Source organism: Corapipo altera, unplaced genomic scaffold (genome assembly GCF_003945725.1).
Source record: "Corapipo altera isolate COAL_440 unplaced genomic scaffold, ASM394572v1 201, whole genome shotgun sequence".
Classification (NCBI taxonomy): domain Eukaryota; kingdom Metazoa; phylum Chordata; class Aves; order Passeriformes; family Pipridae; genus Corapipo; species Corapipo altera.
Window position 1 is genome coordinate 1844002 of NW_020884940.1, and position 24086 is coordinate 1868087.

Consider the following 24086-nt stretch of genomic DNA (forward strand, 5'->3'; position numbering starts at 1 on the left):
ACATGATGTGTTATTTTTTCTTCTCACCAGCTGCACCAGGAATTCTCACTCATTACAGCCCTCAAATGATATTCCTTGCTGTCTGTGCAGGTGTGGCTGTTGATTTTGGAAGGCATTCAGTAGATTATGTGTCTTGCATTTATATTGCTCAATTCAAACAGAGCCTGTATCCCAGGGGTGGGTGACCTCTCTGAGTTCGTAGCTGTCAGTAATTCTTCTATTTAAATAGAAAACCAACACTGAACTTCTTCTTAGAAATTCTCAACCTCCCTTTTAGTAAGTTTTAAAGAAAATTCACACACAGAGAGCCAGTTTTATAGTTACATTTACAGGATAGAATCCCTGAGTAGCAAGGATGAAGTAGTGCTAGGGAATAAGGCTGTTTTTATGTGTGGAGTGTGTCCTGACTTCCCCCCCACATACACTGACTGATTTCATCATGGATATACTCAACAGCAGTGCTGAGATGTCACCAAGGGTTGAAGTTTAATAACACACACATTAGCATTTGTCAGCTACAAGAAAATCCATAACACATAGTGATTTAATACAAAAAACCTCCACCAAAAGCCTGGTTCTCACGTGTGAATCCTCTGGTATTTCCCACACGGAGTTCAACTACCAAAATAAAACCACTGAAATATTTCTAAGACAAACATAGAGACACGAGCCTGAATTTTAGGGCAGAGACACTGAAAGGAATCCAAAGGAGTTAAATTCCTGCTAAATTCAAGGGGACATAATTAACTAATTCATTTAGGCTTTTGCATCATGATCCCAGCTGGGACTTCCTGCTCCGTTCCTATCGGGATCTCTCCGTGTTTATAGACACTGATAGTGACCTGCCCCGTTTCAGACCCATATTTATTCTTGACATAAATGCTGTATTTTCCTGTGTCTTCATTGCAGACTTTCTCTATGGTGATTGTGACCACTGAACCCTTCACATCCATCTTGTATCGGTCCTTGAACACAATCACCTTCTCGTTTTTGAACCAAGTGATTTCTGGGTAGGGATCTCCAGAAACACAGCAAGTTAAACACAGGGTCTGTTGTAAAACAAGAGAGCAGAGACAGACTATGAAGTTATAAATGTGCAAGGGAATTCAGTTCATAGAATCCCAATCATTTAGGTTGGAAATAAGACCATTGAGTCCAACCCTTAACCCAGCACTGCCAAGGTCACCGCTGAACCACGCCCCCAAAAGCCACATCCACACATCTTTTAAATAACAAAAAGAAATTAAGAAAAATAAAAATCAATCCTCCCGTTTTCCACAGGTGACATTCCCAGACTGCCACTCCTTTTTCTGGTATCTTCTGGTATAATCAGGATAAACCTGCCTGAATCCAGTGGGCCTGACTTATATTTGTGCTACTGCCTTTTTACAGCTTCTTATGCTGTAAAGTCACACTTAAATAGGCACATGATGAATTTGCACAGTTATTGCACAGGGTTTTTTGTTCTGCCTGTGTAAAGGGGAATGTGACTCAGAAATGTAAACAGGGAGTTGGTATGATGGGAAAATCAGGTCCAGCACTTAAAGGCCTTAAAAGTCTAATCCTATGAAATGGGGAGACAATGAAAATGAGCTGGGGGGGTTCCCAATTCCCACCCCGGCAAATGCAGGAGCTCAGAAAAGCTGCTGGGAATGTACAGGAGGGGAAACCCAGCAGTTTTCCTCCCCATCAGTGATTCTTCTGTGTCTGTGCAAGGGCCAATTACCAAAGTTACTCAATATTACCTTATCCTCCATGATGGTGGCAACATCTGGCAGACCTTGAACAACTCTGGCACGACCTGGCAGTGAACAAATACGACCTTTTAGTTTTTCTTATCAGCAAACCACTTGGCTTTGTTTAACTGAAGGAAAGAAATTAATTTACTTACGCTTTTCTGCTATTGCTGCTTCCCTGCAAGTGAGAGAAAATGATTGTGGTTTTATTTATTAGCCATTATATTCTCAGTTTAGAGTATGGCACTCAAAATAGATTTAGCTGTGAAAACATTTAGGCAGGAACTTACTTTAGCCTTCTGTGCTCAGCCAGGGCGTCTTCAAAGGCTGCAAGAATGAAAGGGTTTAGGGAAAGTTGCTCTTTGTTTTGTTTAACTCAATAAATTTAACATAATGCCTCAGTGTTGGGATTACATAGATAAATGTAATAGATGGTGTCTATGCCTGCCTTAGAGAAATATGGCTCTATTTCTATACTGTTGAAATAAGTGGGACCTTTCCAAAGAGAAGTTCAGAGGGGGGAAAAAAATCTCCAACAGTTTGGAAAAGTGTTTGTAAACCTGCAAGATCTCTTTTCCAGGGTTCCACCTGTAAGCTCTGCTGGCCAACGGAATCGGACACATCCCAGGGGCATCTGCCCCTCTGCTCATCCCTTCCCCAGCAGTGCCTTCCACTGTGACAAGGCTCTTTAAAGGCTTCAGTCCTGACCACTTCCCTTCCTCTCGTGCTTCCCTGGCTTCTGTGGGCACTTCCCTGTCCTTCTTACCCCAAAATTCCACCACGTGCTGTCACGGCACTGCCGCTCCAGCCCAGACAAAGGAGAGAGGAATCCCTGCCCTAGCTTTGGAGGACTCTTGGAAAGCAGCTCAGGTATTTCTCATTCCTGGGATGGTTTGGCTCAGCTCACCTTGCCCAGACAGGTCTGTTGACAGTTTGTGGGACTTGTTCCCATCAAATAACTCCAGGGTGTATTTTCCCTTATCAGCCTCCGTGGGGTTCAGGATGTGGAGCCAGATCCGATTCATGGTGCTCCCAGCTTTCATCCTGTCACGGCTTTCTAGTTGTTTATCCCTAAATAAACACATCACTTCATTAGTATTTAGTAGAGCTGGATAAATTAGAGCATTAACTTTTTTTAGACCTGTGCTGGTTGGAAGTGTGGGAGTCAGGATTCACTTCAGGGAGAGTTTTGTACTTAGTCACTTGTGAAAATCCCATGGGGCATGGGATTTTAGGCAGTTTGCCAAAGCTTTACAAACTTAAAAAAGACCTTATTTAGGAGATTAAATAGCATTTACATGTTGAATATTTGTAAGACTTTAGCCCTTAAACATTATTAAAAATTGGCCTCCTTATATATGTGTGAAGGTGGTGTCTAATAAAACACCATTTCTCTATTTATGAAGACATGATGAGGCTAAATTAGCCAGTGTTTGGGAAGAATTTTATAGTGTTTGGGAATATTTGTTATTCAGAGCGGGGGAATAGAGTGGTTTAGGAAAAGTGTAGTAATAAAGTGTTTGGAAAAAAACCCTGTCTGTAACCAAGGAGGCTGTAACTGAGCAGTGTTGTAAGGGCATCATTATTATTCTAGTAAAGATAATCACTTACAAATATTTCTTCAGTGCTAAGATAACAAGACTGCTCATTCTGGAATTCCAAGACATGTTGCAGGATGAGAGTGAATTGTGGTTTTCAGCCCTTACTCAGACAAATCTACAGTTGCCTTAAATGGGCCCAGCTGTTTAATTTTGGATAAACAGTTACAAGAAACAGAATTCCAGAAGAGCTTTGCAAATGTTTTTTTTGGGACTCACTTGTGATACCAGGTTGTTTTCATGTAGTCTGTGAAATACTTCACATCAGTGTAGATTTTGATGCCTTCCTCAGTGGGCTGGATTTTCAGAGGGGTAGCAGAAAGAGCTGAAATTGAGGAGGACTTTCAAGAACGCACAGTTTTAAACGTCACACCAACAAAATCCCAAGGAACACGTTAACATTTCGCTGTGGAGAACGTGGCTAGCTGAGAGCAGGGTGGAATTCTGCCTCTTGGAGACCCTGGGGCTTTCAGGAGCTGTAGAAAAACGTGTCTCTTGTAGAGAGAGACACGGGTCTGGGCTACACATGTCATAGAAGTAGCACAGCTTGGCCAAATTCCCAGAGCAGTGCTGGGACAAGGAGCAGGTGCCAGCACAGAGTTAATTTGTAAATGCAGGGGGTTTTAAGTCCCTGGATTTGTTTACTGACCATCCTCCTCACACTGAAGGAGAATGGGTGGTGTTTTACTTGATCCAAACCCAGGGGCAGCTCCAGAACAGTTTGCTGTGACTGGGACATCCCCTTTTTCTCCCCTTCTGTTATTACTGATGACATACCACTGATCCTGCACAGCTCCTTGAGAAGCTCTTCAAAGGCTGGAAGACAAAAGATTTAAATGTCTATAAATACAGTATTTATCAAATCACATCTGATCTACCAACTTTATTTCACTGTGTTTAGGATGTTTTATATCCATTGGTTACTTGTTGTCTTCTTCTGTTGCAGAGCTCACTGGGAATGGAGTTTTTGCCACTGGTTCATGTATTTTTAGATGCTGGGCATTTCTTACCAAATTTAGCTGCTCCTATCTTCCTTAACATTCAACATGTGCAACCAACTGCCTCCCAGAAAGGAGATTTATGTGTCAGGTTTAAATGATGGATTCCAGATGTCGGGGTAGGATTTAATCTCGGGAAGCAGAATCTTCTGATTGATGCTGAGTTGAAGTGACTGAAAAATTCCTGAGCTTTTAACTGTGGTGCTTGACAGAATTTATAGTGCAGTCCAAACTTGAGAAATGACTGCAGATGTAAATGACATTATGATGTAGAGCAGGAAACCCTTTAAATTCCACCAGTGAATTTTTAATGCAGGTTTTAATCTCTATAAAAAGTACTGTGGTAATTAACAATGTCTTGGAAAGTGATGAAATTTGGTTTTAAATCCAAAAATTAATCCTAGGCAGGGCTGTGAGTGTGTATTATTGTGTGATACAAGGTTCTCTTACCTCCTTTTGTGAGATCCAGTTGGGTGTAGTCCTCTCCTCGCTCATCTGAAACAACTGCTTTGTACTGGCCTTCGTCTGCTTTGGTTACCTACCAAACACATGGGTAATATCTTTAAAAAGAAACAAACCCCAAAACCAAACAACACCCCTCCCAAAAGGAATTTCCCATATCATTGAAACAGGGTTGGGAAGAGGGGAGAAAGCTGATATTTTCTTGTTTTCTGGTGATGATTTGGCTGTTTGAAGTTCAGATGTAAAATCAAACCCAAACAAGATTCGAAGGAGCCACACAGAGACTGCACTGAAGCTCCCCCTGCACCACCAAGCTCCCTTTGTTCAGCTGCACCTTCTCTGAGGCAGTTCAGATTACAAGGGGGGTTATGGCAGCTTCTCTGGCCTTCTCCATAGGTTAAACCATAAAATTGCATTCGGTTCATTCTGTAACGAGCTCAGTGACTCTTTTTTCAATGGCACTAAAGTTCATCTCCAGGATAGGCAGCCAGGGCTGATCAGAAAAGCCCTCAGGTTCTTTTTAGCCTCTCAGGGTGTGTTAAACTTTTAACAGCTACTCACTGTTAAAAACATCTTATTTCTTATTAGAATCATAAAATCAGAGACTGGTTTGGGTTGGAAGGGACCTTAAAGATCCTTTAGTTCCAAACCCCTGCCACAGGCAGGGACACCTTCCACTAAAATCCAGAGTCATTAAACTACAACATTAGAAGTTTTCTCCTCTACCCAAAAAACGTGGAATATTAATAAGATCAACCCATATTTTTTTTTTTGCATTTTCATGTGATCACCAAAGCCTCTGAGTTGTTTTATGGTTTTCACCTTTGTAATATGTAGAGTTCCTATCCCAGTCTGTGGGTCAAACACACCACCTGCTCGTGCTTTCTGCTTGAAGAACCACTGGAACTTGGTGTCCTTCCTCAGGTTTGTTGCCTGTTTGAAGTCAACATTTAGATGTCAGGATCCCAAATGCATTTTAATCCTCAATTCCTGGATGGCCTTCTAATAGGAAGCACTACTTACAATTAGAGAATTGCTCCAGAATCTTAGAAACCCCCCCTTCTTTATTAAAATTCCTGCCCAAAATATAACATCCCCTTACTTTCATTGGTTGGCAACAAAGCATTTGGATGAAGACTTCCTATCCTCTTAAAATTCACACCTAAAATTGAATGCTGAAGGAATTCAGCCGGGGCAGTTACATCCCAGGTTCTGTGTACCTTGCAGGTCAGGAGCACCTCACAGCTCTCTGTCACCCTCCAGCTCAAGTTCTCTATAAAATGTGGACCTAGAAAAGAAAATAAACCATCTTTGGCGATGCGTTTCCGCAGCTCTCTGGTGATACCCGCAGAAATGCTTCCCCCTAGTGCTGAATTCCTGCAGTGCCGCTGGAGGGAATGCTCTGGAATAGGGAGGGGAAATTGGGAGATGCACTTTCATCCTATACGAAGCAACTCAAGCCAGGAAACCGGACCTGTAGTCTAATGTGTAATCACAGTCGTTATTAAGTGAATATTTTTACCCCTCACGAGAAGGGAGTACTCTTTCCAGTTTAGTAGTTTTTCCCTCTGAATTTGTTGTAGGAACTTCCTTATTCATGAATATAAAACGGGGGATAAAATGAAAGTGGAATGCATGGATCTTTATAAATTTATCTAGAGAATCCTGTTTTCTCCAGGGAAAGTAAGTGGATCTTAATTACCTTTTTTTCATGTTATTCATCATTACATATAGACTGGACAGTTTTCAGAATTCAAAAATGTTACAGCACTGATCCAGCAGATCCATACTAAGAATTCTGGGTAGTTTGGCTAAAGTTATTCAAATAAATTATTTTGATTTTTAAGGGCAGGGCAAAGTATCTGAAAATAAGGAGTATTATCCTAGTGTGGTAATCAGCTTAAATAATGTGTTTAAAAAGATGATAAAGAAAAATATTTAGAGCACTCAGTGAAATAACTTTGCTTGGGTTTTGCCATCCTTTTGACACAATTCTGGCAAGTGATGAACCTCTGGTTTATCTCACCCTGCTTTTTCTTCCATTCCCTCCGTTTTGCATCAGCCTCTTCTGCAACTTTAGCAAAACCTACAGAACAGCAATGGACAAAATCAACAAACCCCCCATTGTTAGAAATTGCTGCTCCCAAAAGGTGCTTTAGCAAATGAAGGAGGTGTCTTGAGCTTACAAAAAGCTTAAACCCCCCCAGAAATAATAACATTTAAAAAGCAAGAAACCACAGAAGGCAGAGAGCACAGAATTTTTCTAGACTTGGACAACCACAGCTTCTCTGCCTCGTTCATTGTCAGCAAAGATAAATGGGCACTTTCAGAACACAACTCCTCAAATTTATTTTGTGTCCTGAATGTAGCATGTGCTGAATCACTCTGGGGAACTGCCTGTTTCTCTCCAGGAGTCAACTAGACTTGCCATTTTATAGACATTTTCCATTCAAAAACTTTGGAAGCTTTAGGTCACTCGAAAGCAAAATGCAAGAACTGAAACTAGAGACAGGAAGGGGAAGGATTTGAATGGCAATCTTGTTCCTTTCTATTTTTAATTCATTTTAAAAGGCTCTCTGTGCTGCATATTTCATGTTGCTTTGCTGCCTGGCCTTGTCCTGGGGTGCAGTTGACACTGGTCTCTTGGTTGCATTCAGTGCAATGGAATCACCCAGCTGTTGAATACACTGAATTTTCAACCTGATCCTGTCCTGAGATAAACATGTACTAAATAACACATCACACAGTTGGCTGCCAAGTCACTGTTTGCTGTAGCAAGGTAATATGTGAAACATCTGAAAAAAATAACTAAGCATTCCACTGTTTTTGTCATCAGGGATTCTATTTATAAGATCAAAAGCTTCAATTTTTGTGAAAGAGAAATTCAGGTAATTTCCTAAATGATTCCTGGACTTTAAATGTGTGCTAAAATAAGTATTTGCTCTCCCCATTCCCAGTGTGCCATTGTAACTGCTGGAAATACTTTGGGGCCTCAAGTGCCTCACAAAGTTTCCACTGGGCATGGCAGTCTATATTTGATCCCGAATTTCCACTTACATTCATCCACAAGAACTAGGGTGAATTGGTTCTTGGCTTTCCCATCCTGCAGCTGGGCTGTGTACATCCCTTTATCATCTGCACAGAAATCCTGGATTATCAGTTCTACGAGACCTTTCTCCTTGACAAAGTTTATCTTATGTGTCTGTAAAACAAAGAAAATGTGATAAACTGAAGAGTTTTTCCACAGGATCGTTTCCACTGCTCCAAGGTCAGATCCTGGCACAGCATCTTCTACAACACCTTTCCAGTCATTTTGTATCTGTATCTTTATAAATTTCCCTCTTCTTACAGGATAATGAAGCCAGTGCCCTCTGCTATTCCATCCTGTGGGATTCAGCTATTATTTATATATGTAGGAATGGTAGAATTGCTTCCAGCAGACACTTCCTCAGGGACAAAGTTTTTGTTAAAAACACATATCCTTCTTGGATGTTATGCACCTTTCAGCTCACTAGAATCTCTGAGATTTTTAGTATCATAGAAGTGTTGCACTAATTAAAATCTGTGACAGGTAATTGCATATTTGGCCGTGATGAGTAACATTTCCACCCTCCTGCAGGTGCTGCTGAACCTCCTCCAGATACACCCCGAAAGCGCCAGATGCTCGAACATAAATATCATCATTCTGCCTCACTGCCTTGTTTGCTCCGAGCAAATATTGTCCTTACAAAGAGCCTGACAAACACTTTTAATTGTCTGTAAACATGTCAGCCCTCCAGTGGGGAAGCGACAGTTCTTAGAAGAGACAAAGCCTTAGATAAACTTGTTAGGTGTTGTTTTAAACCCCCCAACCCGGCACTGACAGCTCTGAACTGCTTTGGGCTGCTCCTTTGTTCCCTGGGCTCTGTTTCTTATCTTGGCATTGCCACTCTGCACTGAACTGACAGGCTGCTGATTTATACTGTGCTTCATTCTCAACTGTTCTCCCCTCTGGTCCTGTCATTCCAAATACTTTTCAAATGTTATAATATTAACTTGATATGGGAAGACAAGGAGGAGGCCTGAGCATTTTTCTGGGTGTCTCAGGAGGTCGGAGCACACTGTAACACACCAGGCAGGGCTATTTCCAGTGCCCCACACTGGCAAATAAATCACTTCCATCTGCTTCTAGGATTCATGAGATTTGTCTGTATTTAGTTTAAATGGACAGGGTGGAAAGCTTCAGCTTGGCTTGGGAAAGCAGAAGAAAAATATCCTATTCCAAGAGATGGAATTTCTTTAGCATCCACTGAAATGGGTCGAGTGTGGTCACCCAGGACAGAGCTCTGCATCCTGCACGGGTGCATTTGGAGCATCCCATGAATTACACGTGGCTCAGGTTTACTGTCAGAAAACTCCTTTATCAAAGGGAAGTGGCAGGTTGTCAGAGGAATATTGCTGAGGAATATTGTCCTGTCTGTGACTGTGTGAGAGCTGCAGCCTCACAGCTGGGACTGCACAGCTTGAGAATCAGGCAGTTGCCTTTCTGTTTAGGCACAAAATATCAGATGGGAATTTAGAAAACTGGGAATGTACCCACTTGCTCTATCTCCCTATACAGGAGAAGTCAGAATTAAATCCAGATAAAACCTACTGGGGTGCTTTTGAGCTCCTTGTCATTGAAGATGAGGTGCAGCTCAGCGTTCGGGGACAGCTTCTCCACCTGCAGCCACAGCCTCACTTCTCCTTTCTCCAGAACATCAATGTTCCAGCCAGATATCAGCTTGATCACTGCCAAACAAAGAGAACCACTGAGGGGAATCACAGGCAAACCACAGGATTTGGCTCAGCCAGGGTTCCCCTTTCCCAGTCTGTACACGTGGATGTGGTGTTTTACTGCTTCAACTTACGTGGGTTCCTGATTTCGTGGCTTCGTTTCAGTAGCTTGTCCAGATCTGAAATGCAAAGAATAAAAAGTCATTTGGATACATACAACTAGGCCAAAACAAATTAATTGTATCCATTTAATTTAATTTGCTAATGAACTGTGCCAAGAACAAAGAAAATACTTGATAATGGGAAGGACTAGAGAAGGTTATGAAAATAATTCTTAGTTGTGTCTGAATAAAATGTTGGTTGTATCAATTCAAGGAGCGTGTTAAAGAAGTTTTAAATCACTGTGATAGTGTAGCTGTGTGTGAAACCTGAACTGTGATGGAAAAATGACTTTCCAGTCGAGTTGGAAGCATGGAATCTTTCCTTGGGGCACTGTAAAAGAAACTGCCCTTGAGACTTCAAGGAATGGGAAACATCTTTCTAATGATGCCACCATCATTAAGTGACATTAGTCACTTACTATTCCTCTACAAGAAACTTTCCTCTAGACATCTAATATTAGAAAATTAGGGCATACTAGGTTTTTGTTGTTGGTAATTATTAGGGTTTACCTTCTTTTGTTAGAGTGCAGCTGGCAGAGATATCGTCATCTACATCCGTGACCTCCACTGAATAGACACCCAGATCTTTTTCTGAGGGCTCTTTCAGTATAAGCTTAGATCTAGAAGTAAAAAGAACAATAATAAAAATTATATTTTCCTCAAAAAACATGCCTCCTCTAACAGAATGCAATACATTTGATACACCCAGAACATGAAATAGAGAATTATTTGGCATTTATAAATGACACCTGCTGACCTGCAGGTTGCACTGAACAGTGCATTTCATGGACACCGGAGCTGGGAATCAGGGAAAGGAGAGGGAAACATTTGGCTTCATGTTTTTCTTAGTGTTTAATGTGTTCTTTATTCAACAGTCCCCAATTAGTTTTCTCAGTGTGCTTTACATACTCACCTATTGCCTTTCTCTTCAAACTCAACTCTGTCAGGATCTGGTGGTCCTTCGTAGTCCTTTGACCAGATAAATTCAGAGGATTCATTCTTTTCAGGAGCTTCAAAAGCCATATAAATGAAACCCTCTTCGTCGACCCCAAGTTCAATTTCATTTGTGCCTGTGTGAGCAAAAAACATTCCTTACCAAAGCAGATCAGGGCTGAGCTTCTGCACATCTAACTGAAAAAACAACCAAACCAAACCAAACAAAAAACCCCAAACAAACAAAAAAAACAAACCAAAAAACCCCACCAAAAAAACAAACAAAAAACCCCCAAAAACAAACAAACAAAAACTAAAAAAACCCCCACAAAAAACCAAACCACACCAAACCAAAAACAAACAAACAAAAACCACAAAAAAACCAAAACCAAACCAAAACAAAAACAAAAAAACCCCAAACAAACCACAAAATGTACAGTTTGAGTAAATCAATTTGGGCAGCTTGATTTGCTAATCTTTATTTTGACTGGGGGTCTTTCTTGCTCTGAAACAAATAGCTGGTGCATCATAAGGCAGTTTTTCACTGGAATCATCATTCTACCCACAGACTCACACAACCTCATCACTTTTAGTTTCATACCAGGTTTGGTTTTGGCCACCACAGGATCCGAGGGGAGCGAAGGGGGTCCAATTCCAGCCTTGTTCAGTGCTCTTACTCGGAAAATATAGCATTTCCCTGTGTCCAGGTCTGAAACCTGCAGGAAACATTGTCAGGAATTAATGTGAGACCAACTGAGAAGCAGCACTTGGATACTCAGAGTGTGTACAGACCTTCATGTGGGTTGTGGCTACGGGTTGTTTATTTATCCGTTTCCATTCCTCGGAGCCTTCTTCACACATGTCCACATGATACCCTGTAACTGGACCTGCTCCCGTGTACAGTGGTGCTTCCCAATGGAGCTGCAGGGATGAGTCTCTCACTTCACTGCACCTCACATCATAAGGGGGGCCTGTGCAGACAAAGGAAAGATGTCCAACATTCAAAACTGCAGCTGGGTGCACTTTGGGGTTGGGGTCAGAAAGGGTTTTAAGGTAACAAGTGACTAGGAGATGCCTTCTGTGGTCATTAGGGGTAGGCTCTAGAAAAAAAAGAAAAGCATAAACCAGCTGCTTTAATGTTCTTTGCTATGGTGTAATAGACAAAGGAATTAGGATTTTAGATCCAGATTGTTCATTCTCTGGAAGCAATATTGTTAAAAATACCTGGGTGCTGTATCTGTGTAGTGCAGAAATAATACTCTGAACTGGGACATCCCTGGAAGTGTTTGTGTGCTTTCCTGTGCTGGCAGGAACCTTTACACAGATCTGTAGTGTTCAGAAGCCCCTTGGATTCATGGAAGAGTGAGGAGATAACTAATACACCTAGTGACATTTTTGTAGATGATTTGTAGGGGCCATTCACTTAAGAGTTGGACTCGATGATCCTTGTGGGTCCCTTCCAACTCAGAACACTCTGCCATTCATGATGACAGTGGTGTACATGAGAGGTACCTGGTTCTGGCATCGTCCACTCCTCACACCTGAACAGGTCGCTGGGCTCAGACACTTCCCCAACTCCAGCCATGTTCATGGCACAGGCACAGAATTCGTACAGGTGACCTTCCTCCAGGCCGCTGACCTTGGGGTGCAGGAGGGCAAAACGTGGTCAGTGCAGCCCTGCTGCTCTGGGGAGGGTCAGAGGAGGCTCCTAGGCTGGGACTAGAGGAAAGGCAGCTCAGCCCTTGGTACAGCTGTGCTTGGAGCAGCACAGGGTCCCAGCTGAGAGGAATACCGTGCAAACTCGCCGAGGAATTGGCTGGATGTTCACTCCATGCCAGTCCAGCTCGGAGCTGTCGTGCTGGTCTAGGAAATAACCCAGGATCTTTGTTCCTCCTTTGCGCTTCGGGGCTTTCCAGCCGATGGTCATGTTGGTCTTCCCACAGTGCAGAAGGACAAACCCGTGTGGGGCCGATGGGCAAGCTGAGCAAAGAGAAAACAGGGAATTGTTCAGTGCAGGGTTGGGATACAGGGGTTGGGAAAAGAAGCGTAGTCCAAGTGTTAAGAGGAAATGTGCTGAGGAAATCTCAGTGTGCTCACGTGATTCTGTTTGTGTGAAGGCTCCCTAAATACCACTTTTGCAGTGTAAAAGGGTTTGAAGATGACCTGGTTCTCATTTGGAAGCCACAGCAAAAGGCACAGCTGTGTCTCGGGATGCTTCTCCCGTGTTGCTTTATGGATTGTGTGACAGAGGAGGTGAAAGCAGGGGATCAATAAAATGAGGAACATGGAGGATCCTGGCTGATGTGGTCAGTAGGACTTTGTAATTGCCCTGAGAAATTCCCAATGCTGATTTCAAGACACAGCATAATTGAGCTCTTAAAATGGTCACCTGTAGCAGAGCCAAGTTAATACTGGAAATGTAACACACTGCTAAGTCAAAATGCTACTTAACTCACTCTGCCCACCTGTGCCAGGTGTAGTCGATGGCAGAAGCTGCAGGGCACAAGAAAAATCAATTCTCTGTTGCTTTACTTCTCAAACATTATCACCATTACATGCAGTAATAGATATGTATGATAGATGGGGGGTTGAGGGGTTTAATTTTGGTGTGTTTGTGCAGGGGTGTGTCACCACTCACCGATCGCTGGCCTGACAACGATGGGATCTGTTTCTGGGGAGCTCTCACTCAGTCCTGCCTCACTGACAGATTTCACACAAAAGACATATTCTTTTCCAGGCTGCAGCCCGGGAACAGTAAATCTGGGAGAGTAAATTAATATGTTTGTGTTTGACTGTGCAAAGTAAAAGTAAACAGTGCTTAGAACAGACAGCAACACATTATTAATAAGGCTTTGTTCTTACAAAAATCATTATTTGCCATTACATATCAAAGTGTCACCCAATAAATCAGACAGTGGGTATGGAACAGGTGGACAGGAATCACTCTGCTGGCTGGAATTGTCAGGGGAATAAACAGGAGTTTTTAATGGACTTTATGTGACCCCCACAGCGAGAGAGGGACTCTACATCCTACATATGAGTGATGCCAACTTACTCTACTGGAAAACAAGCAAAAAAATGGAATGTGGTTCTACTGGTGCCCCAAGGTGTGTGTACCTGCACAGTCTGAGAAGAACACACAGACTTTGCTGTCAGCCTGGCTCTGGGTATAAAAGTGAGGCTTTGAGCAACCCTGATTTCTCAAGGAGGACGTGGTGTTTGTGTGTGGGCGAGTCTGTGTGGGGGGAGTGAAGGAAGGTCTTTTTTTATCTGAAATATGACTCCAGCCAGAAACAGAAGAATCCAGGTTGGGCCCTGTCATCTCTCAGTGGAGGAGAAGAGCTGAACTCACTCATTGCATGTCACAGGCTTGTTATTGACAGTTTGCCACTCCTCTGTCCCAGTCTCCCTGCAGTAGATGTAATACCCAAGGGGCTCCAGACCATCCTTTGGCTTATCCCACTGCAGAACAACAGATGTCTTGGTGTCTCTGAAAGCTAAAACCTGAGACGGTGGAGGCAGAGGAGCTAAAAAGAGAGAAAAAAAAATAAAAAGAAAAATAGGGAAGTTTAAAACCTATAATTTAAAAAAAACACCAAAACGTTCTGAGTTGGCCTGTTTGATTTATTCACCTTTTCCAGAGCACCATTTTCAAATTGTTGCCCAGAGAAGCTGTGGCTGCCCCATCCCTGGAAGTGTCCAAGGCCAGGCTGGACAGGGCTTGGAGCAACCTGGGCTAGTGGAAGGTGTCCCTGCCCATGGCAGGGGGTGGAATGACATGAGCTTTAAGGTCCCTTCCAACCCAAACCAGTTTGTGACTGTATGAAATTAGAGCAAAATGCCATGGACATTATCCCAGTCTACAGACTCTGGGTTTATGTCTGGGTTTGCCACGTCTCCTCTTCCTCTGCCTCCTGCCTGAACCCCCCAAAACATGCTGCTGCAGCCTCGTGTCATGCTTCCACACTGATCTGTGTCACCTCCCTCCCACCCTGCTGGAAGCATACTTGGATTAAACACAGGCTTCAACTGTTTCTATTTTATTAAATGTAATTCCCCCCCCGCTGCTTGGTTAGATTTACACTGCACTCACCAACTGCAAAGTAATTAAACGAGGATTTAAGGCTTTGAGAGATTTCCTTATATCAAAGCAACTGCTGTGTAATCACAGACCGTGAAGTTTAAAGGAAGGGGAGGGCAGGGGAACCCCCACGTTATTTTCAGAGCAGAGTAATGAAATAATTACCCAGTTTTGCTCCAGCAGTCAGAGGCTCGCTGGGCAGGGATGGCTCACTGATTCCATACTTGTTAACGGATCGCACACGGAAACGGTAAGATTTGCCTTTAACAAGATCAAAGAGTGCAAATCTTGGGGAATTAACTGGCATGTCCAGATTAACCATTTGCCAGGAGTTGCTGCCCACAATCGACTGTAATGAAAAAGGTGATGATTTACAACTTGTGTTGTAACTCAGGCACAACCCCCCCAGACAGATAACAAAGCTGATCTTTGTAGGAAAGTAGTGAAAAAAAACCCCAACCAACCAAATAAAACCACAAATCAAACCCATAAATCACAGATATCTTGTTGATATACCCAAACTTTTCTCCCATGGCAACAGAGGGCCCCTTTGCAGGAGAAGTGGTGCAGCAGGTGAGAAATGAGTGTGTATGAGAGGAGACTGGGAGAAGATACTAATTAACCAGCAAAATGATTAGTGGGGAACAGGAAAGTGAAGGACTGTGCAGTTTTTCACAGCTTTTCCACCCTTTGGGGCAGGAAGGGTCCTTCCTGTTAAAATTCTGCCACTCTTCTGCAGTGTAAAAGTTTATTTTCTGTTAACTCTTAGTCCTGGAGTGGGTGTCAGAGTCAGGATGAGGTGCCCTGAGGAGCTGGAGGGAGGCTGAACCAGCCACTTTTGAGGCTGTGGTTCTCCAGTGCCACAACCCACCTGAGGAAGGAATGGTTCTGCTCTGCAGTTCCCCTTCTATGTGATGTTATTTTCTTACCTTTTCCACATAATAATTCAGGGGCTCTCTGCCTCTTGGATCTGGTTCATCCCAGGCCAAAGCCACATAATCTTCTCTGACCTCACTTGCATGAACATTGGTGGGTGGCAGTGGAACTTTAATGTGTCCTATGGGAAGGCAGAAAGGCTTTAGTGATAATGTAGCAGGAAAATAAAGTTCTTTTACAAAGGCTGCTGTTTTCCCACTAGAAATTAAGATTCATCAATATACAGGAGGAGACAAACCCTCTGGGGACACAGAGGCAAAGCAAGATTATGATGAAAGGCTGTGCTCTTTGGGATAGTTCTGCTCCTTGTGCAGCTTATTATGGTTATCTTCCAAAGTGTCTTTTCTCCAGTCATGTTTTCACAGATCTCCTTGTTGCAGAACAATCATTCCTCTCTTAGAAAAAGGCTCAGGGGAAATTGGAACTTACCTTCCAGGTCATCCTTGGAGATTTCTATCGTCCTGCCTTCGTCGTACGGAATAACTGTAATGTCAAACAGGGCAATGTTATCCACTCACAGGAGATGCTGGGAAGAGAGGCAGAACCCAGGACTGTGGCATTTGTTATATGCCTAATTATATACCTTTCATGTCACATACAATGGTGTTTTGTTGTTTTTCTGCCCAGAATAGTCCCAAGGTGGGTTCAGTGAAGGCACAGTGTTCCAATGGTGTTTGTGAGAATGGGGAGAACTTGGACAAACTGCCTTCAGTTATAGCTGCAGCCTCCCTCTGTCCTTGAGGAGAAATTTTTCCTAATTTTGTACAAACCTGTCACTCTCCTGTCCCTGCTGGGGTCACATGTTGTAACTGGATCACTGGCTTTTGAGGGGTGACTGATGCCCACTTTATTGACAGCCTTTACTCGGAACTGGTACGTCTGTCCCTCAGCAAGGCCCAGGACAGGGCACCTGCAGGTTTTCACAGGCTGGGCATTGCAGGGGACCCAATCCTCTGACCCAGCAACACACCTGGAACGAAACACAGCCCAGGGAGTTCCTTCAGGGTATTTTCCCAACAAAATAACAAGCTTTTTTAGCTCAAAGGTGATTAACTTACAGACCTTTCAATAAGGTACCCCAGGACTGGACTTCCTCCATCATCACTGGGTGCTACCCAGGAGACAATCAAGCAGTCTTTGTTCACATCATGACATTTCACACTGAGTGGGGATCCAGGAGCACCAGGAGTTTCTGCTGCAGCATCTGTGGAAACACCAAGGGATGGTGGTTACTTTCTGTTCCAAAATTTTCATTCAGTAGCTTAATTTTAAGTGTCTCAGGACCTACAGCCCAGTAATGCAAGCCTTGTTTTCTAAATCACTACCGAAAATAAGATTTGGTCATTTCAATAACTGCATCCACACACAGCATTGGGAGCTATTTCCTTGTGTGTGAGGTTGGGAAGTCCTTCATGCCAAGGTATCATGGAAGGAGGTTTTATTCTCTGCATGTACCTCTAACAAACACATAAGTGGTCTGTTCCTTGTACCCATCCAGGGAGGGGACACGGATGGTGTAGAATCCCTCGTCCTCTTTGTGGGCACACGGCACCGTCAGAGAAGCCTCCTGGTCCTGGTACTTCAGCTCCTGACGTTGGGAATTCTGCAGCAACTCACCTGTGGAGCATGAGAAGAGGGACAGGAACTTCACCTGGAGTGGCTGGTTAGGAGTGGCATAAAAAAAAGCAGCAAAACCCACAAAAGAGCGAGATGAGAGTCTGTAAGACATTCCTGATGTTACTGTTGTGCCTCCAAGTTATAGTCATGGACTGATCCAACTTTGCTGCTGGAATGGCAAGAGAAGTCTTACTGCATTGTTCCTGCTTTCCAAAACTTAACAGCAGACAAAGATCACCAGTGTGGCCAAGATGGAAATCCCTGATTGCCAGCTGAGCATAACAAAAGTTTTTCCACTTGGTGCTTTCTCTGAATAGGACTAAAGCTTTTAAATTATTCCTGTGGGCAGGAATGTCCTTACCTCCAAAACATTTTAGTGGTATCATCTTTTACAAGTGGGCAAAAGATAGAAATTAAATAGTGGCATCTGTATCTTGAGGAGAGCTGAGAGCAGCTCAGGAATCCTGAATTTTGATTCTTTTCTGTGAACATTCAATCACAGCTACAAATTCCAGTGGTGTATTCTTAGAGGTAAATACATATAAACTTAGGTGTTGCCTACAAACCATCTCTGAACCAGGTGATGTCTCGTTGGTGGTCAAGTAAATCAGAAGAGAAGTAACAGGAGAGGGTGAAAGACTCCTTTTCTCTTGCAAATAAGGGTTTCAGTGGAAAAGCAAAATCTGCCTCTCTGGCCATAAGGGATCCTGTGGAATAAGAGTGAAAGTCAGCAAGATAAAGAGGCCTCCAGAGCTTTCCTCCCTGTAGTGTTTTTATTGTCATACATTTAGAGTGTTACCTTGGCTTGCATTTTGCACATGCAGTCATGGGAAAAGCTCTGGCTCAGGAAAACAAGAATCAAGTTGCTTCAGTTGCTATTTATAAAAATAAATAACAATAACATCAATGATTTACTCACTTTTGTATATTTCTGAATCAAATCCTGACTCCTTTCCATAGTATTCTATAAGACAAGAAGAAAATACTTTTAGCAAATCTTGTACCAGTGTTTATCTTCTCCTCAAAAATGTCCAGTGATGCTCAGCAAACTGTTTTTCCTTTGAAGCAGCCCTTAGTGTGAACCTTCAAAGAGGTAAAACTGTAATTCATTTGACAGCTGATGCCCTTCACAAACAACTGGGGATGTGTCTGCAGAGGGGATTGTTCCCATGGCTGTAGCAGTGTGAGCAATACTGCTCTGGATGCTCATGTGCCTGTTGTGTATTTAACTGTGTGGCTGTTTCATAGCAGTCCAGAAGAAAAAAAAAAAAGCCTAAATTTAGTTCAATTTTAACCCAGGGACAGCTGTGTCCGTGTGGAATCTGAAAGATTTTGGCTGAGTCCAGAAGTGACTGAGAAAGAGAAGCTGTTCTATCAGCCATGTGCATATATATCAGTGGCAGCCTAGATTATTTTAGCCAGTTGTGCTTTCTCCTCACTAACAGGTGAGAGGTATTCTCTTCTCCCATTAACAGTGCTTTTTTTTCCAGAGTGAAAATATAATATATGAAAATATTTTGAAGATTCTATAGAATTTGAAAGTTTAAAGCCAAAGGAACATATTTTGTACTTACTCCTGACCAGCACTGTAGCAAATGAATAAGCCTCTCCGTGCTGGTTCTTTACTTCCACACTGTATTCAGCAGAATCTTCCATGGAGCATCTGAAAAAAAACCAATCACATTTCCCCTCCTTTTTAGCTTTCAGTTATTGTTCATATTTCACAGGACAGATTCCTAGGGGTTCCCCGTTAATCCCAGAAACTAAAAGGAGAGATTTGCTTTTCATCCAGAAGCTGCTTTTCCTTTCGATTACAAGAATTTCTGATACTTTGTGGCCAATTTTTTCTCTCCATACCCAAAAGACCTGTGGAACACTTGATTCCACTGAGGATATGCATGTGTCTATCACATTATAATTCACAGAGTTGAACTGATGTCTTTCTGATCACACTGATCCATCCTAAATCACATTGCTGTGTCTGTTTGTGAAGCACTTCATGTGTGTGGCCTTACCCTGAAGGAGAAAATGTTGGTGATGCCTAAAAAGAGGAGGAGAAATAAATTAAGGCTCTAAATTTTATTTTTTTTTTTTAGGATTTTTTAAATGAGCTGCTGTTTTATGAACTGCTGTTGAGATTGGCACAGGTTTAGCTCAAAGACAGTGCCCTGAAGTCAGGCAAGGTCAGATTCCAGAAGAATTACCTTTTATGGTTTATCATACACAAAATGGGAGTTTTGGCAGAGCAGGTCTTATTCAACTGAAAAAAAAAAAAAAACAGCTCAGGCAAGGGCACACAGATTACCTGCTGATGTGCAGGGTCAGCATCCCAAATTTGTTTTTTATCTTGTATTTTCCTGCTGGGGCCAGGCGGGGATCGATGGGGACTCCGTTTTTAAACCTAGTTGAACACAAACAACGTGCTATTAGGAAATTACCTGTGTCAAACACAGCAGAAAAGAGGAGTGGACACAATTCCCTCTTTTACAGGTCTCCCACTTCAATCCAAAACAGCCTTGCAGCTGACCTAGATCCCCTCCCTAATCCTGCTTGCCCCTTTCCTAGGGATGCTGGTGGCTGCCTGAGGCAGCGTGGCCTTGGCTTAACATTCATTCCCTGCTCTGCAGGTCGTGGGAGGGAGTTTGCAGATGCCTCTTCTTTGTGTTCCTCGGGGATCTGTGGGAGGATCATATTCTCTTTGCTCTTTGAATAATTCAAAGAGGCCCTTCTGGAGGGACACAGGACATGGGGAGCTCCCTGCCTGCAAAGTCATTAGTAATCCAAATGTTTGCCTACTTAAACCTTCCAGGGGAGGAAGGGTCGATCACTTTGACAAACTGATCAAATTGTTTTCTGAGGTGATCTTTCATCTATTTCCATCTCTCTGCTACAGTGTGTGCTGCAGTCAGGCCCAGAACTTAACACTCCTTCCCTGAGGTCGGCAAATATGCAAAGTGAATAAATGTGAGAGTTGTGTTGTATTTTATGAAGTGTAGAAGCAACAGCAGTTTAATGCTAAAACTTTCATGGTGTCCAGGGCAGCCAGGCCTTGAAGGTGTGTATGTGTGAGGTGGTTTAGTGCTGAAGATAGATCCTGGTTTATGAGACTTAAATCCCAAGTTTGCCTGCAGGACAGAGGACAACACCAAGGGAGCAGGGAAATACATCTACATGAATAACAATCCCAGAAGGAGCCCCATTGGACTGTCCACTGCTTCCAGTACTCAATGTCCTTACAGTGGAGCTGGAGAACTGAGAGTGTTTTCTGTGACCTCTGAAGGTCCCCCTTCCTTCTCTCTGACAGGACATGGATGTTATTCCTCTGGCTGCTCCCTGGAATGCACAGACTGTGCCCACAGGGGTCGTTGCTGGGACTGACCTACCAAGTGACCTGCGGTGGTGGAGAGCCCAGGACGGTACAGGCCAACTTCACATCCATCCTCTCCCACACTGCGTGTGCTCTGAGGGGGATCCAGAACATGGGGGGTCTCCCTGAGCGCAGCTCAATGTATTCCTTCTCCACACGTGCCTTTTCCACAGCCTGTGACAAGGAGACACCACATAAAGGTGACGGAAAGGGATTCTGTTATTGCACAATTCCCTTGTTGCACAAATTCCCTTACAAAAAGAGTGTATGATAATGCCTCAGTGCCAGGAGCACAAGGCCTTGTCCTTGGTTTGAGCGATTCTGAGGTTGTCCTAACACCTGCTGAGGTTCAGGATCCTCTCCAGGGTGCTACTACTGGCTGTAATGTTAATCCTGTTGGCACTTCTGTTACCAGTAGAGGTGTCTGAGCTGACCTTCCTCCTCAGGGCTTTCCGGTCGGCTCTCACGCGCAGCAGCCTGCAGGTCCGGATCACCTCCTCCTCGAAATGTTCCATGTCATTCCCAAACCGAATCCTCTTTTGCCCCCTCTGTTCCAGCTCTAGGATGTCAGCTTCCCTTCTTATCTTGTGGTCCCTGGAACACAGGATGGTAAAAAGCCATCAGAAGTCAGGATAATGTTTTTTATTTTGGTTTGGTGGGGTTTTTTTGCTGTTGTTTATAGCACATATTTTTGGTTAAACCAGCAGTGGTAAGGACAGAAACACCAGCTGCTTGCAGTGTGGGTATGAATGTTGGACAGTTATCCCTCACAGGAACCAGCAGCACTCCCTGAAGAGAATAAACTTCCATGGCACAAGACAGGGACCCACTTTTTGACCACTTTTAATGCCAGGCATGAAGCTGGGAGATGGATTGAAGGGAGAAGGGATGTTGGTTGTTCAGCCATCACAGAAAGATGGACAGCAGGATCAATGCCAAGATTTTCTAGGAAAAAGGGAGAGTCCCATCTGCTACCATTAATTTATTAATCTGACTGTTATTTTCCACTTATTCTTTTGAAATCTAGTTTCTCTTAGTCCTCTGCTTGTGAGCAGGGCAATATTCCTCATTATCACAGGTGCCAAGGCACTGTCATTTCATTTCCTGCATTTTAGTTGAGATCTGGTGTTTTTAAAGGAAGAACCTTTCAACTGAACCTGCTCTTTTTGCTTCCAAACAAAATAAATTGGAAACTGTGACCCTTAGAGTGGTTATGTTTGAGTTACCATGATTCCTGACTTACTTTGGTGGTTCGGAGGTCAAGGCAAGGGCAGCTGCTATCGACAGCTCTGAAAGGCTGAAAGTCTCTTCTTCCTCACTTCCAGAGGCAGACACATGTAAAAGAACCCAGACAAGATTCCATGAGTTCATAAACTCAAAACTCAGCAAACCTGTGAATGTGTAGAAAGTCCTGTCTGGGCCCAGATGACTTGACCTGTCCCCAGCTCTGGGGCTCACCTGGTTTTGAACTTTTTCTTCCTGGTTGTGGAGGTCATTTGCAAGCTGTGTTTCCTCTCCTCCTTCTGCTCCTCCTCTCTGTGGTGGAAGAAGGTTCGGGTTCCCATGTTGGGAAGTCAGAAATGAACTTTTTAGCTGGAATAGAATAAAACATAAAGTGGTTTTTCAAATAAGGCACCTCAACAGAACACCCCAGAGTTGTAATTAAGTCCTTGCTTTGCTTTGACGTTCAGGGGCTGTGAGTGAAAGTTCACATGACACCATTTGCTGACTTTCACACTATGAGAGAGGTTTGTGCTTCTGTGAAAAATGGAAATGAAGTCCTTCAAGGCAGCTGAAGCTGTAACAGAACAGTCAGTAGGCAGCACGTTGTGGATGGATTTGTTTCCCCAGGACTGATCTTGTGCTCTAAATCTGGTGGATATCCTCCCAGGGAGTTCCATTAGATCAGACCCCCAATATAGCAGGCAGGCAAATGAGGAGCATCGTGAGAGGGAGACCAGAGGGACATGAAAGATTAGGGGCAAAATAAGATATGGAACATCAGATAGTGAGATGTGGAAGAAAAGTTTAGAAAATAAGCAGATTTTCAGGCTGGAAACTATATTGCAGTGGTAGCTGTGATGGCAAAGAGCCTGTGACCCCCAGGCTGTGATCACACCTGACCCTGCCTGGATGTGCCAGGGATTAGATAAGGCAATGCTGCTGAGCCAAGCACACAGGCTGCTGTGCAGAAATCATGGAATCATGGAATGGTTTGGGCTGGAAGGGACCTTAAAGCCCATCTCATTCCACCCCCCTGCCATGGGCAGGGACACCTTCCACTGGATGCTCAGCCAGTTCCAGCTGCTGAGACAGAGCACTCCTTTGCAGTGTTCCCACCTGCAACTCCCTATTCCCAGGCTGCTGACAGGAACAGTTACAGTCCAGTACTTTGGGAGGATAATGCTTTATCTAGTCCTTTGGTTACATCCTGAGAGATCAGTCATCACTTCTTACCCTTATAGAAAGGTTGATAAACCACAGAGAAAACAGCATCCTTCAGAATGTGAGCCTGAAAGGACTTGCTCAGCAAGCAGCAGGATTTTCCCAAAGAGTGACCAGAGGAGCTTCCCAGGGAGATCCTGCTCTGACAGGTGAAACATTGGAGCAAACACTGGAGCAAACATTGGAGCAAACGTTGGCACTCTTGGCTCTCATCCATCCCCGGCTGTGCCGCAGCCCCTGCTCTGGGAATCCACAGCTCGCTGCTTTCAGGCTCTGACTAATGGGTGGGCATTAAACTAAACTAAATTTTAAAAGTCTGTCCCTCCTTATCTCCCTCTCCCCTCATTTAATTCAAACCCACACAGCACAAGCCTTAAGCTGTGCACATTTACAAGTTCTGAAAGCTCAGGTTACTTTGTGAAAGCAGCTTTGCAAACGCAATTGTTGCCGAATAAAATTTGTTCAAACATACTTGTAAATCTTTCCCTAGCTCATGTTCCATGACTGAAATTTTCCCTTGGCAAATTTTCCTCCTGGATTTTAGCTTTACTGCTTTCTAATCCGAGCTCTATGAAAAAATACAGACCCCTCAGCTTTCACCAGGACAATTTTTTCATGCTATTTTGTTCACTTGTACAGTTTTCTGTTGATGTAAATAAATTTATAAAGAGCCCATGGAAAAGCACAATTGTCCTGGTAAATGCAAAATATCCCAACATGAAAATGAAAATAAGGAATTAACATAATATTTCCTTAGTAGATGTTAACTTTGGAAGGAACAAAGAAATGTTGGGTAAGAAAGAGAAAATAAAACAGGCTTTTATGGGAAAATATCTTTGTGATTGCATGGAATACTGGTCTCTTCAGGACTGATTCAGCTGCAGAATGACTCCTGTCATCCTGGGCATCAGATCTTTGTGTCCATGTTCACAAATAATTACTGATCCAGAATAATTTTTACTATATAATTTTTTTTTTATTTTTCCCTGGACAAATT

General features: G+C 43.2%; 1 protein-coding gene across 1 annotated transcript; it reads right to left on the reverse strand.

Annotated features, from left to right (window-relative positions):
- Window positions 1–462: 462 nt before the first annotated feature.
- MYOM3 (myomesin 3) lies at window positions 463–22274 on the reverse strand. The gene is made up of 36 exons (XM_027661455.1): window positions 22103–22274; window positions 21888–21962; window positions 21079–21238; window positions 20661–20818; window positions 19583–19678; window positions 18852–18940; window positions 18197–18241; window positions 17844–17984; window positions 17116–17277; window positions 16723–16864; window positions 16431–16630; window positions 16090–16143; window positions 15654–15781; window positions 14890–15073; window positions 13996–14170; window positions 13282–13403; window positions 12436–12623; window positions 12156–12282; window positions 11436–11614; window positions 11245–11359; window positions 10624–10780; window positions 10221–10330; window positions 9684–9728; window positions 9428–9564; window positions 7852–7996; window positions 6821–6880; window positions 6015–6082; window positions 5617–5727; window positions 4783–4870; window positions 4112–4150; window positions 3554–3659; window positions 2644–2807; window positions 2027–2063; window positions 1892–1914; window positions 1746–1801; window positions 463–1049 (listed from the first exon to the last, which is right to left on the reverse strand). Exons 1-36 carry the CDS (start codon window positions 22207–22209, stop codon window positions 753–755), a joined length of 4290 nt encoding a protein of 1429 aa, XP_027517256.1. The 5' UTR covers window positions 22210–22274; the 3' UTR covers window positions 463–752.
- Between the last annotated feature and the right edge of the window lie 1812 nt (window positions 22275–24086).

Bases quoted from the DNA above. Each gene is read 5' to 3' on its own strand.
- MYOM3 (XM_027661455.1), bottom strand. From the start codon at position 22,209: ATGGGAACCCGAACCTTCTTCCACCACAGAGAGGAGGAGCAGAAGGAG. The intron at 7,997-9,427 runs GTAGGTTTTATC...TTTGTTTTACAG, and splicing joins AGGAGCTCAAAAGCACCCCA to ACACATAAGATAAACTTTGT. The intron at 1,915-2,026 runs GTAAGTTCCTGC...TCTCACTTGCAG, and splicing joins GCTGAGCACAGAAGGCTAAA to GGAAGCAGCAATAGCAGAAA.